Source organism: Xyrauchen texanus, chromosome 43 (assembly GCF_025860055.1).
Source record: "Xyrauchen texanus isolate HMW12.3.18 chromosome 43, RBS_HiC_50CHRs, whole genome shotgun sequence".
NCBI lineage: Eukaryota > Metazoa > Chordata > Actinopteri > Cypriniformes > Catostomidae > Xyrauchen > Xyrauchen texanus.
Window position 1 is genome coordinate 2,107,544 of NC_068318.1, and position 15,847 is coordinate 2,123,390.

A 15,847-nucleotide genomic window follows, 5' to 3' on the forward strand; every position below is an offset into this window, starting at 1 on the left:
ACTGTAGGGATGGTATTGGCCAGGTTATGAACAGTGCCTGGTTTCCTTCAGACATGACATTTGCCACTCAGGCTAAAGAGTTCAATCTTTGTTTCATCAGACCAGAGAATTTAGTTTCTCATAGTCTGAGAGTCCTTCAGGTGCCTTTTGGCAAACTCCAGGTGGGCTGTCATGTGCCTTTTACTGAGGAGTGGCTTCCGTCTGGCCACTCTACCATACAGGCCTGATTGGTGGAGTGCTGCAGAGATTGTTGTTCTTCTGGAAGGTTCTCCTGTCTCCAAAGAGAAACGCTGGAGCTCTGTCAGAGTGACTATCGGGTTCTTGGTCACCTCTCTCACTAAGGCCCTTCTCCCCCGTTTGCTCAGTTTGGCCGGGCGGCCAGCTCTAGGAAGAGTCCTGGTAGTTCCAAACTTCTTCCATTTATGCATAATGAAGACCACTGTGCTCATTGGGACCTTCAATGCTGCAAAAATGTTTCTGTACCCTTCCCCAGATCTTTGCCTCAATACAATCCTGTCTCTGAGTTCTACAGACAATTCCTTGGATTTTATGGATTGGTTTGTGCTCTGACATGCACTGTTAACTGTGGGACCTTATATAGACAGGTGTGTGCCTTTCCAAATCATGTCCAATCAACTGAATTTACCACAGGTGGACTCCATTCAAGTTGTAGATACATCTCAAGGATGATCATTGGAAACAGGATGCACCTGAGCTCAATTGTGAGTGTCATGGCAAAGGCTCTGAATACTTATGTACATGTGATTTATTTTCATTTTTTATAAATTTGCAAAGATTACTAACAAACTTCTTTCACATTGTCATTGTTGGTTATTGTTTGTAGTATTTTGAGGAAAATAATGAATTTAATCCATTTTGGAATATGGCTGTAACATAACAAAATATGGAAAAAGTGAAGCGCTGTGAATACTTTCCAAATGCACTGTATTATTGATGTTAGTCTCATTTCCTTAGACCAAGAAAAAGCTTTTGATCGTGTAGATCGCCAGTACATGTTTTTTTTGGTTTAGTCTAAGTGCCTATTAAAATGGGAAAAGGAATAAGGCAAGATTTTTTAAAGGTTACTCTGGTTGAAAAGAATACAGGATCTTATTATAAAAATTTTTGACAGAGGACGATTGGCAGGAAGATCCTGGAAATTTACTGTCTTTGAATATTCCAGAATTGGGCTTATTCAGCGAATTTATCAAAGAAAACTTTGTACAGAGCATGTGTGACAAGTATAAACCATAAAATCCTCATTGATGTGTCAGAAAGCAAATGGACTTTGGTGTTGGGGTCAAGCTCTTCCCCAAAAGGTAGCTGGTTGTCCCTGTAGAAAAAAAGACCCATTGACAAAAGTGTGTGAGACCTCCGAAAGAGAATTGTACAAGGGTTACTGGCTACGAACAGACACATTGCCTGGCTTTAGTCAGGAGGGTTGTCCATTTTGTGGTGTACTCTTGTTTGGAAAATATTATATAATTAATGAAGACATTTAAGTGTACAATTATTTAAGAATTAATTTTTTTGGCAAAACTTCATTGGAGCATTAAACTCTGGTGACTTTGAGGGAAGGGTTTTTATTATTATTTTCTTGAGTATGTACAGCATTTATGTAACAATTGGATAAAGCACTTCTAAAAGAGGCTATTTAGACTAGCGTCAGAAATTAACTTTTCTATTAAGGGGCAACAATTTCCCATTGGAGTTGTTTTTAGGGTTAATTTTTACAGTTATTAGGGAATTGTTAGGGCATATTTATTTCTAACCATATAAAATACAATAATATGGCATCACTGTGTTACATCAAATACTTCAAATTAATAAATTCCTTAAATATTTTTTTTAAACCAGAATAATCAGATAAGCAGTTACCTATACATTTAAATTAACATCAAATAATTCAATGTGAAACATATATACTAAGTTAAGAATAAAAAGAAATACATCCGATGTTGCAAATGAGAAATAGAAATCATAAATGGCATTTATTTTTTTATCCCCAAATTTTCAATATCAGGGTAATTTTTGTCACCTTCAGTGGCATATTTGCCCTGAGCCCTTGTTAATTTCTGACCCTGGTTCAGACCAAGCACGTTCTTGCTTTAAAAAAGAAGATGCAGCGCAATGAATAAGGCAGAATGCAGTTGTCTCGAAACGCGTTTTTAACAGTTGAAGTTCTTCTACGGCATCTAAAACACAGCAAAACGTGCTAAAAACACAGAAATATATGAAATATTATATGAAAAACAACTGAAAGCAGGACAGAGAAAGGTTTATGAAAAGGATTGAGCAAGGAGGCTCAGGTGGATTCTATGCAGACATTGTGTCGATCGCACCTGACGTACGCATAAATTCTACTCCCACCTTAACATCTGACACAATATTTCTAATTCCTGTCTGGATCAATGAATTCTGTGAAGCATTTAAAGAGACACATACAGTTAGAAAACCTGTTTTGCACCATACCATACCGAAGGTATCCAGCAGAAATTATACCTTCCCCCTAGTTTGGATATGCGATTATTAGAGCTTGTTGCTCATCGCCCTTCAGAGACGCACTGCGTCTGCCAAACACAGAGGCGGTGGTATGCACGTGTCCACCTATGCTTGTGCTGCTCTTATCACGGACAGGATCGGTCGAACAAAATGCACCCCATTTTTATGTGAACCTTATGAGAATGGAGGTAATAATATAAATATTTTATAAAAATAATAATATGAAATATATTAAGAATGTATGTTTGTACAGTATTTATGTAATTGTTAACATTTGTATTTTATAAGCCTTTATTTTGTTATGCTCTATATGTCTAAGGTTTTGTTTGGATATTTGGTTTTATTGTATTAATAAAGGAGACCTAAAAGTGAAGTATATAGACCCCCCTCTTTTACTTGTGAGATATCTTTAGAGATATCTTCCAAAGTTTTCTTTTTTTTTTTTTATTATGCCACAATTTGTATCTGCAGCAGGGGTGACCAACCCTGCTCCTGGAGAGCTACCTTCCTGCAGAGTTTAGATCCAACCCTAATCAAACACACCTGAACCAGCTTATCAAGGTCTTCAGGATTACTTGAAAATGACAGGCAGGTGAGTAGCAGCTAAACTCTGCAGGAAGGTAGCTCTCCAAAAGCAGGGTTGGTCACCCCTGATCTACAGTGTTGATATGGCAACAAGTATACAAATTAAGTTTCGTATTACCAGTGTTTGTGGAAACTTTCATGTGTGTTACATGTAGCCCTGCATTAGTTTGTGCCTCTGTCTCCCCTGTTATTAAGAAATGACATGCAACATCCGTTCATCACAGAAATTAATTTTGCAGTGGACACTCTCCACAACTTTGTTCTCTCCTCCTTTGCTATGCATAAATAGCTTTGCCTGGTTAACGTTCTTGTAGGTTTCCCTAAATTCAGGCCTTTCAAGAAGGGCATTTTTGTTGAATTTCAAAGTGTATTGGACCGTTTAGCATATCTGCACCATCAGCACTCTCGACACACATGCGATGTAACATTCACACAAAACCGCCTGTCAGTCGAACGGTGCACTGCAACAGAAGCGATTAAATAAAGTCAAAGTCTCTTTAAGATCTTTATTTGTACCATTTCTCTCTCTATTCTCTTTCCCTTTTGACCTGTTTTCGAAATGTAATGAGCATCCCGAGAGGTATGCGTTTTGCCATCTGAGAATCACTGAGATAAATGTCCTGCATTGTGATAGATACAACTTCGAATTTTAACCTGCCAAATTGGCTAGTGAGTTGACAGCATTCCCCCCGTGGTTGATTTTCACCCGCATTTGCGGGTTGGCGGGTGTTAATTACTAACACTGTTTATAATGTATTGCCAGAGCATTTGCAATGTTTACAATTATTCTAGAACAGACGAAAACAAATAATAAAATGACTAAATAAAAGATAAACAAACATAAAATATAGCATTCTATGCGCTGTGAGAGCTGTATGTGTTTGTGTGAGTGCGCACATGTGTATCTCTCTTCAACAGTTCACTGTATCTTTGAACTGTCTTGTTTAATAATGTAAAAGCAAATATCAATAAAACTTCTCTCATACAATATACTGTCTGCAAATATATACAAACAGATGTCATTCATGAACCCCCAAAAAACTTGAGCAAATCCAGTGTTTTCTTCTTGTGGAGCACACATATATCTTTCTCTTTTCTTTCTCTAAAACCCTGTTCCTCTGACTTACAAAACACTCCAGTGCTGCTCGCTGGATCTGCATTAGCGCAGGAGAGCAACTTCAGAGTAAAAGCGCTTCACATGCGCTATAAGTAAATGTCATATTCACTGTACAAATAGTTTGGTAATGAGAAAATGCTATCGCTAATGCACACATGCATCCATGGTTGCTGGACCACAATGTACTATTTTACATATACATTTTTTTATTTATTTACTATATTCAATTGCGTGATACATTGCCATTATATCAGTCGAACCCTAATCAATGTCCAGAGAAAAGTAACACACAGGAAAAAAATTATGAACAGAGTATGTGGAGTTCCAGTAAATAGTCATACCTTGTCCTCCGGGGTACATGCACCTAAAGGCTCGGCCGAGCTCCTCAGCCTGTACCCTGCCTGCTGGAGTTAATTCTCCACCCCATTTCAGAACCAGCAACAGAGATGGGTCATCCCTCCGTACATCTGAACAAAAACACACAATCAATCAATTGCAAATACACTCAATCAACATTTAAGTTAATCTCAGCTTCAGACGACACACTTGTGAACCACACATGACCTTCTTTAGACTGTCTGATGCATTTTGCTCACAAGAAGAGCAAAAGCTTCTAAAAATGGCAAGCTCCAATTTGGTTGGCTTTACACCATTTCCAGGAGTCAAACTGCACAAGTTTGCACAATTGTGTTGAACAAACAAGTTACCAGGCTAGTGCTAATGACGAACAACATCTTCCTGGATATATTTGTGCAGCTCATAGCATTGAATACTTGAAAGATATTCAGGAATTTTGTTTGAGATACAATTTCAGATGAATCTACCACTCAGTGTCACAAAAAGAAAACTGTGTTTGGTCGCTTTACATGTCAGTCAGATCTCTTCCTGTCTAAAGTAGGCAAATTTGGCCAGGCCAAGCTGAACAGTTGTGCAGACTTCATGCAGATAGTCTGATCCATTTGGCTACGCAAGACTACAATAAATTAAGACTTTCTTATACAAAGTTAACAGCTGAGCAGATGTTGTAGTAATGTTAAAATGAACTAAAACAAAAAAGAAAGAAAAACACTTTTCAGCCAAAAGATGAATAAAAGAACATTCTTACCTTCCTCTTCACTGGACGTTTTAGGGCAACCATGTGGCAGATATGTTAACTGCACCTTGCGATTAATGCCAGAGAAGTGACCGTACCTGAACAAAAAAAATGCGAGGAGATAGGAAAAAGCTTAAAAATAGCCACACATGAATTATGGGAAATACTTACATTTCAAGGACTGTTTTCAGTTGTTCAAGCTTTGCTTTACTCTCCTCGATCTCTGAATCATTATTTTGTCCGAGCTCTAACAACAGCTGCCTAGCAATGTCCAACACTTCCTGTCAAATTCAAACAGAACAAATCATTAAACAAACAAGCTAATCTTGAAAAGGATGCTTTACATATGTGTGATGACTAACATTATTTATAAGTAACTATAATGAACTTTGTTTACTTGAAGTTGCTTTGGTTTTTTCAGTTTCAGCTTTCCACTTTTGTAACCTTCACATTTTTCAAAGAGATCAAAAAATCTGAAAGAGGTGACAAGAAAAATATAAATTAATAAATAAATATCATCATGCAATGAGGACATATGAGGATTTATTACATAAAGGATGAGCTTATCGCATTAGCTGAGGATTCTGTCCATTTAATTGTTAAATTCCTTTATAATTAGTTACAATCATAGATATTTTTTATTTTGTAACAACTTCTGTACCTCTGATGTCGAACTTCCATTTTCATCTTCTGTTTGGGAGTTCTGTCACCGTGTCTAATCACAGCAATCACACACCTCAACTCCATCCTGAAACACATACAAAAGAGCTTAATTCATCAAAGCTACTATCAAATACCTCAATTAAGAGAAATATTGTTAATAATGCTATTCATTTCTAGATTAATGTACTGACTTTAAATTCTAAGAAAACTCCAGGTCATTTTAGTGTCATTGTTATTAAACAATCTAAATACTGTGATTATAATTTTTGCCTTTCAGGACATACATGGTTCCACAGGTTGTGGGAACTATGGGAATGTCTTCTGCTTCTAAAGGTATAGACCATGGGATCTGGAATTGTGGTGCCAATTCTCTCATGATGATATTTCTGTTGTACAAAAGGAAAATAAATGTAATTTACTTTATTATTTTAACTGACAAATACACTCTTAATCTGGTTAAACAGTGTGTTCCACATTATGTTATTCAATGATAATTAGATGCATTTAAAACATAGATGATAATTAAGATGATGATGATGATTACAGTGTAATTTTACCAAAACCACACTCTTAAAAGAAATGGTTCTATTTAGAACCAGAAATGGTTCTATCACCCGCTTCATATATGGAACTCCAAAATGGTTCTATATAGAACCCAGAGGAACCCTTTTTTTTAAGATTGCAAGCTATATATATCACCAGATAGGTAGAAAATCTTATGAAAATATGAAGGTCTTTTGCATCAGATCTAATCTTAATTGATTCATTCCGATCCTGGATGATTCATTCCGATCCTGGATGATTCATTCCGATCCTGGATGCTGATTGGTAAGCAGCCGTGATTTATTCATGATATAGCACAGCAATAACCTTTTCATAGAGATTAAATTTGTATCACTGTGCAGCACACAGAGCTGAAAGCAATTCTTGTTGCATAGCAACATATTTACTCTCAGTTACTATTGGTGCATTCACGTCATGTCGGAATTACCATAATTACAAGATCCTGACTTGTAAAAAACATTTACACCTTTGTGAATTCTATGAAATTCTATTAAAGCTTAGACTTCAGAGTTTGCCGTTTTATTTTGCCATTGATGCCTGAAGCATTTTTTTATTTTATTTTTGTTCTTAAACATTTTGCAAGAATATATAGAGATGAAATCATTAGTTAATGTAGTGATACACATTTTGCTGTTATCAACAACAAGACATTTTGCCGTTATAAGTATTGTCATAGAAACAAATAAATTACGAGGTCTGAGGATGTGAATTGCTTAGACCACAATCTACGAGTTGCCATCTCGTAATTACAGTAATTCTGACATGAAGTGAAAGCCCCATAAATCTTCTACGGGAAGGATGACATTTAATGATTTTAATACATATTTGACATTTGAATACATATTTGTGCCCTCAACATTTTATTATGTGGTAACTGCTTTATAAAAGAAAGAGGCACTCAAAGTTGTGCCATACTGTGAATATAATCACTGATGAAGTGGATGCTGCATAATGCCTAACAATGCCCTATAGTGACTATATTCACAACATAGCCTTATTGATTAAATAGAAAAAGTAACTAGCAGAGATTTTTTTATTTATTCAACAAGTACTGCATGATTTAGATTTATCTGTTGTACTAACCCTAGTATCTTAGCACAATCGTCATAGTACTTCATAGAGTTCTTGACAAAGCTGAAGCCGTTCACATCACACACGTATGACTGGCCATTAGCACGGAGCAGGTCAAAGCCACACACCGTTTGCTATCACAGAGAAATAAATGCACCAGTTAATGGTAATAAGTTGCACATTGCATGAAATATACTTCAGGGACATTATGAAATCTTTAGCAATACAAACATACAGTATATTGCAGGAGCAGATTCACAAGTTACGACAGACAATACTTCAAACAAGTATTATAGTCTATTGGCTTTATTGGTTTACCTTAAAGGCCAAACAGACTTTCCAGGCGATGAGTTTCTCTCGGGCGTTGAGGATGACCGGATAACGTACCTCTTTCCCCTCACTGTCTCGCTCCACCTTCCCATCCAGAGCAGGAGATTTACGGGCCTCTGCATGAGCGTAGTCAGGGCCAACAGTATACACCTGATGTGTGCACAAAAAAAGCCAGAGAGCTGCATGAAAAAACATGTGTGCTCGAGTCTGTCAGTGTCAAGTTTGATTGGCAACAACATTTTGATTTTGTGGCATTTCAGACATAAACCGCTTTTAATTTTTTTTACAGACAGAAAAGAAAAAATCCATAAGACATCCGATGTTTACAACCCAAATCCAAACTAAGTTGATTTTTTTATAATTTGCACATACAACACGACAGTAATGAAGAAGTGCAAAATATTCTCAATATATATTACCAATATAACCAATTTCACTCACACAGCAAACTATGTGACAGTATATGCATGAATGTGTAAATACAACAATGCCTCTGTCAGTTATGTTCTCTCAGGTTCATTTTTAGTTCAGCTCAAAGCGAAATGTCATGATAGAAATGAGAAGACATGGAAGCCAATATGTTTGTTCTAGCAGAGGACTCATAGTAAGCATTGTCAACTTTTTCAATTCAATTCATGCATCTTGTTCAATCACAATCCAGCCTTTCCCATATTAGCTCAGCATAGCTGTCCCTCATTGCTTCGTTATGCCCCCACTGTTTTACTCACTCACATGTGAAGAGAAACACACAATGTCACTGTAACACTGTTCAAGGACGGGACAGACACAAACGTCAACTTAAGGGGTAAGTTTATTTTTCTCTCTCTTTTGTTTGACAGTATGCTAGGGTTTGCTTTCTGGGTCGGGTTCTCCCTCTCGTGCTCTGTCACTCCTGCCCTTTTTATGCCGCTCTCCTCATGTTACTGAAATTAGAGACAGGTGTTAGTCATCATTTAGCTCAGGTGTGAGCGCCCTTACCGCTTTTCTCTCCCGGACGGGCGCTTGACCACGCCCCCGCTGCCACATACCCCCACCGCCCGACTCAGGCCGGGGCGTCATCCGGCCTGCCTACCACTCCCCCCCCATTTCTGGAGAGGAAGTCAGCGGCAGCCATCTGCACCCCCGGCCTGTGGACCACCTTAAATTTAAAGGGCTGGAGAGCCAGATACCAATGGGTGATCCGGGCGTTAGTATCCTTCATGCGGTGGAGCCACTGGAGTGGGGCGTGATCCGAGCAGAGGGTGAAGGCCCGCCCCAGCAGGTAGTATCGGAGGGTGAGGACCGCCCACTTGATGGCCAGACACTCCTTCTCTACGGTGCTGTACTTAGTCTCCCTCAAGGAGAGTTTCCGGCTAATGTACAGCACCGGGCTCCTCTCCCTCCACCACCTCGCGAGTACGCCCCCAGCCCTCTGTCTGAAGCGTCCGTCTGTAAAACAAAAGGAGAGAGAAGTCAGGTGCATGCAAAAGCGGCCCCCACAAAGTGCAGCTTTAATCTGTATAAACGCCTGTTGGCACTGCTCCGACCATTGGACCGGATCTGGAGCCCCCTTTTTAGTAAGGTCAGTCAGCGGGCTGGTGACATCCGAATAATTAGGCACAAATCTTCTGTAATAGCCAGCCAGCCCCAGGAACTGCCTCACCCCCTTTTTGGTCTTGGGTCTAGGGCAAGTCGCAATCGCCGCGGTCTTGTCAATTTGGGGTCGCACCTGGCCATGACCCAAGTGGAACCCCAGATACCGTACCTCCACACGCCCAACCGCGCACTTTTTGGGTTTGCCGTGAGCCCGCCTGCCGCAGCGATCTCAGGGCGGCCCTCAGATGTTGCATGTGCCGCTGCCAATCATTGCTATAAATGATGATATCATCTAGATAAGCAGCGGCGTAAGCAGTATGCGGTCTGAGGATCCTATCCATGAGGCGCTGAAGCGTGGCTGGTGCCCGAACAAACCGAAAGGAAGCGTCACGAATTGGTGTAATCCGAACGGCGTGGTGAAGGCCGTTTTTCACGGGATATTGGTGTCAAGGGGATCTGCCAATAACCCTTCGTTAGATCCAAGGTCGAATAAAACCGAGCAGAACCTAACCGATCGAGCAGTTCATCAACACGGGGCATTGGGTACGCGTCAAATTTAGACACCGCGATTGACTTTTCTATAATCCACACAGAAGCGGACAGACCCGTCGCTCTTGGGAACAAGGGCGACCGGACTGGACCAATCGCTGTGAGATTCTTCTATTACTCCCATGTCCAGCATCGGCGTCCAATTCTTCCGAACTATTTTTTTTATGTTCGGGCAAGCGATAAGGGCGACAGCGTACCACTACGCCCGGCTCGGTCTCGATGTGGTGTTGTATGATGTCTGTACGGCCCGGTAGAGGAGAGAACACGTCCGCAAACTCCTTTTGCAGTTCGGAAACCTCTGCGAGTTGGCGTGGTGAGAGGTGGTCTCCACACGGAACCGGGGTGTTAGGATCGCAGGCTTTGTTTACCTCCGGTCCGAGCTCCGCCCTCTCCGGAACTACCGTTGCCAGCGTCACAGAGGCCGCCTCTTCCCTCCACAATTTTAGGAGGTTGAGGTGATATATTTGGTGGCGCCCCTCTATCGATGCAGCTTAACTTCATAATCGAGGTCCCCTACTGGTCGTGTGACCTCAAAGGGTCCTTGCCACTTGGCGAGTAATTTTGAGCTTGATGTTGGGAGTAATACAAGCACTTTATCTCCGGTGCAAATTCCGTAGCTGAGCACCCCTGTCATACAGCCGGCGTTGGCGTTCTTGAGCCTGGAGCAAATTCTCCTGTGTTAATTGCCCCAGTGTATGGAGTTTTGCTCTAAGATCAAGAACGTATTGAATTTCATTTTTGGCATTGGAAGGTCCCTCCTCCCAAGTTTCACGGATGACGTCGAGGACCCAGCGTGGGCGTCGTCCGTATAGCAGCTCAAATGGGGAAAATCCCGTGGAGGCTTGCGGAACCTCTCGTACTGCAAATAACAGGGGTCCAGCCACTTATCCCAATTCCTAGCGTCTTCGCGTGCGAATTTATGAATCATATTTTTTAACGTTTTATTAAATCGTTCCACCAGCCCATCCGTCTGAGGATGGTACACGCTAGTGCTTGAATCGACTTAATGCCCAACAATTCGTAAAGTTCGCGAAGTGTTACGTGACATAAATGTAGTGCCTTGATCGGTGAGGATTTCTTTCGGAACCCCCACCGGGAGATTATCTTGAAGAGTGCCCCTGCAACACTGCGTGCTGAGATGTTGCTCAGAGGCACTGCTTCCGGATACAGCGTTGCGTAATCCACCAGGACTAACACAAAGCGATGTCCGCGTGACGTCCGTTCTAATGGCCCGACGAGGTCCATTCCAATTCTCTCGAAGGAACCTCGATCAATGGAAGGGGCGCAAAGGCGCTTTTGGGGTGGCCGGTGGGTTTACCAGCTGACATTCGCGACACGCCGCACACCACCTGCGGACGTCGCCGCCAATGCCCGGCCAATAGAAACGGGCTATTAGACGAAAAAGTGTTTTCCGTTCCCCCAGGTGACCGGCCATAGGATTATAGTGAGCCGCCTGGAAAACCAGCTGGCGGGCGCCACCACCTGAGGAGGAGAGCGACTGAAAGACAGGGAAGGGTTGCTCGGGTTCTCCCACGACCGGGAAGCAGGTCGACTGTATCCTCCACGCCTGCGGGGGGCAGGAACGGGACCTGGGGAGAGAGCAGAGCGAGAGGGAACAGGGGGGAACAGGGGAAGACACAGGGGAAGGGGAGAGAGAGGGGGAGGGCTCATCTGCCCTTGGTATCGCCGCCAGGTGGTCCTCCGCGAGCTGAACAGCTGAATTCCGCCGTTCTCCTGGGCAGGCTTTGCGAGAATTGCTCCAGTACCACCTGATCGATGACTCCCTCGACGTCGCGGTCCCCCGCGAGCAGCCACCGCCGACAGGCGTCCCGGAGCCGTTGAACAAACGCAAACGGGCGGTCGGACTTCTCCATCTTCATGCTCCGGAAGAGCTGGCGATTCTCTTCCGGGCTCCGACCAACCCGCTGCAGGATGGCCCTCTTTAGGTTGGAGTAAGCCAGGAGGCTCATCGTTGGCAGTTGTTGCGCCGCGAGCTGTGCTTCCCCGGACAGGAGAGGAATTAGGCGGGCTGCCCACTGTTCGGGCGGCCAGCCCCAGATGTCAGCCGTCCTCTCGAACAAGTCGAGGAAGGCCTCCGGATCATCTGCCACCCCCATCTTCTGTAACATGGGCGGGGGCAGCGTAGCGCGGTGTCCGGGGTCGCGGCTGATGCTGACGCAGCCTCCTGGCTGAGGAGGCTCCGGATAGCGAGTCGGTCCTCTGCCTGAGCCCGCATGACCTCAAAGAACCGCCGATCTTGATCCTGCCGGAGCTCAAGCAGGGTTTGTTGGTGGCCCTGATGGAGATTAGCGAGGGACTGGAGGATTTCCGCCAGCTGGGAGGACTCTACGGGGCGACTTGGTTCCATCACAAAAAAAAAAAATAGTCCCGGGTTTCGGCACCACTGTAACACTGTTCAAGGACGGGACAGACACAAACGTCAACTTAAGGGGTAAGTTTATTTTTCTCTCTCTTTTGTTTGACAGTATGCTAGGGTTTGCTTTCTGGGTCGGGTTCTCCCTCTCGTGCTCTGTCACTCCTGCCCTTTTTATGCCGCTCTCCTCATGTTACTGAAATTAGAGACAGGTGTTAGTCATCATTTAGCTCAGGTGTGAGCGCCCTTACCGCTTTTCTCTCCCGGACGGGCGCTTGACCACGCCCCGCTGCCACAGTCACACACTTTGCTTTTGTTTTTCCAAGCAGATGCTTTGTATCGTTCCTTGTTCGATTTACTCACCTCGATGTTTACTCTCCTCAGCACAGCTGATCTCCATCAGCAAGATACACAAGTTCTCATTCCATTTCCATTTGAGGGAACAATTATCACATGCATATAGCTGGTAGTCTATAGGGTTTTAGGCTTTTTTATTATGTTCTCAATTCACCGTTTATTATTTGCATCTTACATCATCCAGTAATTACTTTTCAAGTGGCACTTTTCAATGTCTCACTTTTCCAAAAGTACTGATCTTCATGTGTGTTCCGCATATTGTAGCTGTCGCTCTGCGTGGGTCAGCCAATTTCAGTTTCAGAATTGCTTATATTTTTCAATAATGTTTGTATGCCAGAGTATATTCCTGCACTGTGCATTCAGGATTCAGCATTCATGCCTCTTGTTTTATGAATTAAGTACCTAAATGCAATTGCATGTGGTCCCTCTATCAGTTCTGGTATGTTTATGCATTGATTAAGGCAGCAAAACAATATTCATACACTAAAATGATGACAAATGCCAATAAAATCAAAACCAAAACAGGCAGACGTCAGTTTATTGATTGAAAAAAAAATTCTGTCTGAAGCTGCGTATAGACAAATACTTTCTAATGCAAACCCTGAGGTGATAATTACACAGGGCAAAGTTACATTATTAATTGCTTCCAAATTCAGCCCATTTTACCATTTACCACTGTTTATGTTCACGCAGTACTCCTGCTGTTATTTTGTCAATCTCCACATGACAGGGAAGCCAGACCATTCTGAAAAGGTGTGTCTATTCACATTGAGACCTCATGTACAACATTCAGTAGGTGTGTGAAACCCTCTGTCAAAATCAAGTTGTTCTAAACCGGCTAGTGAGATGCTGGATTTAATATACTGTTATGATAAGGATTTTGGACACATTTATTGACTGGGCTGCCTGGCACAGCATCTCAGAAATAGAAACCATTTAAAAAATAGAATGCCCTGTCAACATTTCATGTCTGGTTCGAACACGTGTTAGTATTATAATTTCCAATTGGCTATATTTCCTTGTGTAGAGTTGTCACCACTGTATCTTTGGTTCATAGTATTTTCTAGCTGATGCTCTGGTTTTGTTTTAGCTGCTCTATACCACATTACAATCATGATAATTTCTTACTTACTTAGAACGTATAGTCATGTTCTCTATTAAAGGGGTCATGACATGAGGACTTGGTCATTGTAATAAATAAAAAAACATTCTGAAAGTTTTAAAACTCAAAGCTTTTTTGTTTCCAATCTGCAAAAAAGACTCATTTTTAAATCTGCTACATTGTGATGTCACACTGCAGTGTTATTTGCATAGGCACCGCCTCCACAACATACACAATCACCGCAGAGAGTTGATATAAAGAAAGTGGCTGGGGTAACTTTAGTTTGCTTTTAACCAGCAAAAGGTGTAAGGTTAGGTCCCCAGATGCTGTTGTGTTCCTAACAAAAAAATAACATTTTAAGCTACAGTATATACAACTGAACAACACACAACTACTATTTTTTTATTTGCTTTAGGTCAGTTCATATAAGACAAGTTCACAATACAGTGCAGTTTTTGTAATTAAAATCTTTTTTTTATTATTCCTACAGTAAATAAAGAAAGGCGAAACATACACTACTGGTCAAAAGTTTTGAAAGACTTGACTGACATGTTTCTCATGATCTTAAAAATCTTTTGATCTGAAGGCGTATGCTTAAATGTTTGAAATTAGTTTTGTAGAGAACAATATAATTGTGCCACCATATTAATTTAATTAAAAAACTAAAATTGTATATATAAAAAAAGTTTTTGAATTTGATGATTTGGACCAAATAATAAAAGAAATGCAGCCAATAAGTGCTAAACATAGATGGGAACTCTTTCAATACTGTTTAAAAAGCATCCCAGGGTGAAACCTCAAGAAGTTTGTTCAAAATATTAAAACTACAAAATGTCAAGAGTACATGTCTGCAAATTCTGGGCAAAGGGTAACTGCTTTGAAGATGCTAAAATATAACACAGTTTTGATTTATTTGGTATTTTGTTTAGTTCCATTTATGTTATTCCATAGTTTTGATAACTTTACTATTATTCTAAATATGAGAAGAAAAATATAATAAAGAATGAGTAAGTGCTTCAAAACTTTTGACCGGTAGTGTATATACATAGAATCAACATTTAAGCCCCTCCTGGCACCACACGACTCCTACAGTGCAGCGCATTGAATATTTTGTTCAATATTTATTCAAAACGTTTTAATACCATTAATAGACTGCAAATTACTGTGCAGAGGTCCAGACCACTGCTGAAGCAGCACATACATGGCGCTGTGAAGTGGCACTTTTCTCAGCGCATGTCAAGATGCACTAATCACAGTCATTTGTTATTACTGGATGGATGAGTAGTTTAATATAATGTAAAACAGTTAAAGGATGGGCAAGGAGGAGGCGAGAACCGGCTAGTTAACATAAATCATATTTAATAAAACTCAAAGCACAAACATAAACACACATGACGGACATGTCCGTAATTCTCTCTCTCTCGAACAATCGTCACCGGCCGCCTTTATCCCTCGCGCGCCTCATCAGGCTGATTGGGGACCGGGCGCGCGATATTCCGACCGGCCCCGCCCCCCTCCGCTCCACATATATTATTGTATAGATACTGCTGCAGTGAGATTCCCTCCACAGATATGACTCAATGATTTTTTTTTTATTATTATTATTTAAAATGACTATCAAGTGTAAAAATGTCTCCAATTAGATATAAAAACGTCCTGAGATTTGAACGCGGATCAATGAAGGATTCGGTTTTCTGAGCCGTCAAGTGCTCCCTAGAGAAAGAAGGTTTTGTGTCTCAAAGGTAATAGTTTTGCAATTTCTGTTCGTTCCTCACACATAGCTATTGATGTGACTTAAGAAAAGATGGAAAATATCACATTACTAATATTGTCATCATATTCATGCTGTTTAGCCAGAGGGCAACTGGCCCCCACAGTGAGCCTGGTTTCTCCCAAGTTTATTTTTCTCCATTAACCAACATCTTATGAAGTTTCATGTTCCTTGCCACAGTCGCCTTCAGCTTG

At 41.4% G+C, this 15,847-nt stretch overlaps 1 protein-coding gene across 6 annotated transcripts in view; it reads right to left on the bottom strand.

The window, feature by feature from the left end:
• Positions 1–15,847, bottom strand: part of ppip5k2 (diphosphoinositol pentakisphosphate kinase 2) — a 217,798-nt gene that overhangs the window by 104,151 nt on the left and 97,800 nt on the right. For all 6 annotated transcript variants that reach the window (XM_052116272.1, XM_052116271.1, XM_052116268.1 and 3 more), the window contains exons 8-15: positions 7,914–8,075; positions 7,608–7,729; positions 6,245–6,346; positions 5,959–6,045; positions 5,695–5,770; positions 5,469–5,578; positions 5,310–5,395; positions 4,546–4,671 (exon numbers count right to left, since the gene is read on the bottom strand). In XM_052116272.1, the coding sequence (XP_051972232.1) occupies positions 4,546–4,671; positions 5,310–5,395; positions 5,469–5,578; positions 5,695–5,770; positions 5,959–6,045; positions 6,245–6,346; positions 7,608–7,729; positions 7,914–8,075 (871 nt within the window). The remainder of the gene's footprint in view (positions 1–4,545; positions 4,672–5,309; positions 5,396–5,468; positions 5,579–5,694; positions 5,771–5,958; positions 6,046–6,244; positions 6,347–7,607; positions 7,730–7,913; positions 8,076–15,847) is intronic.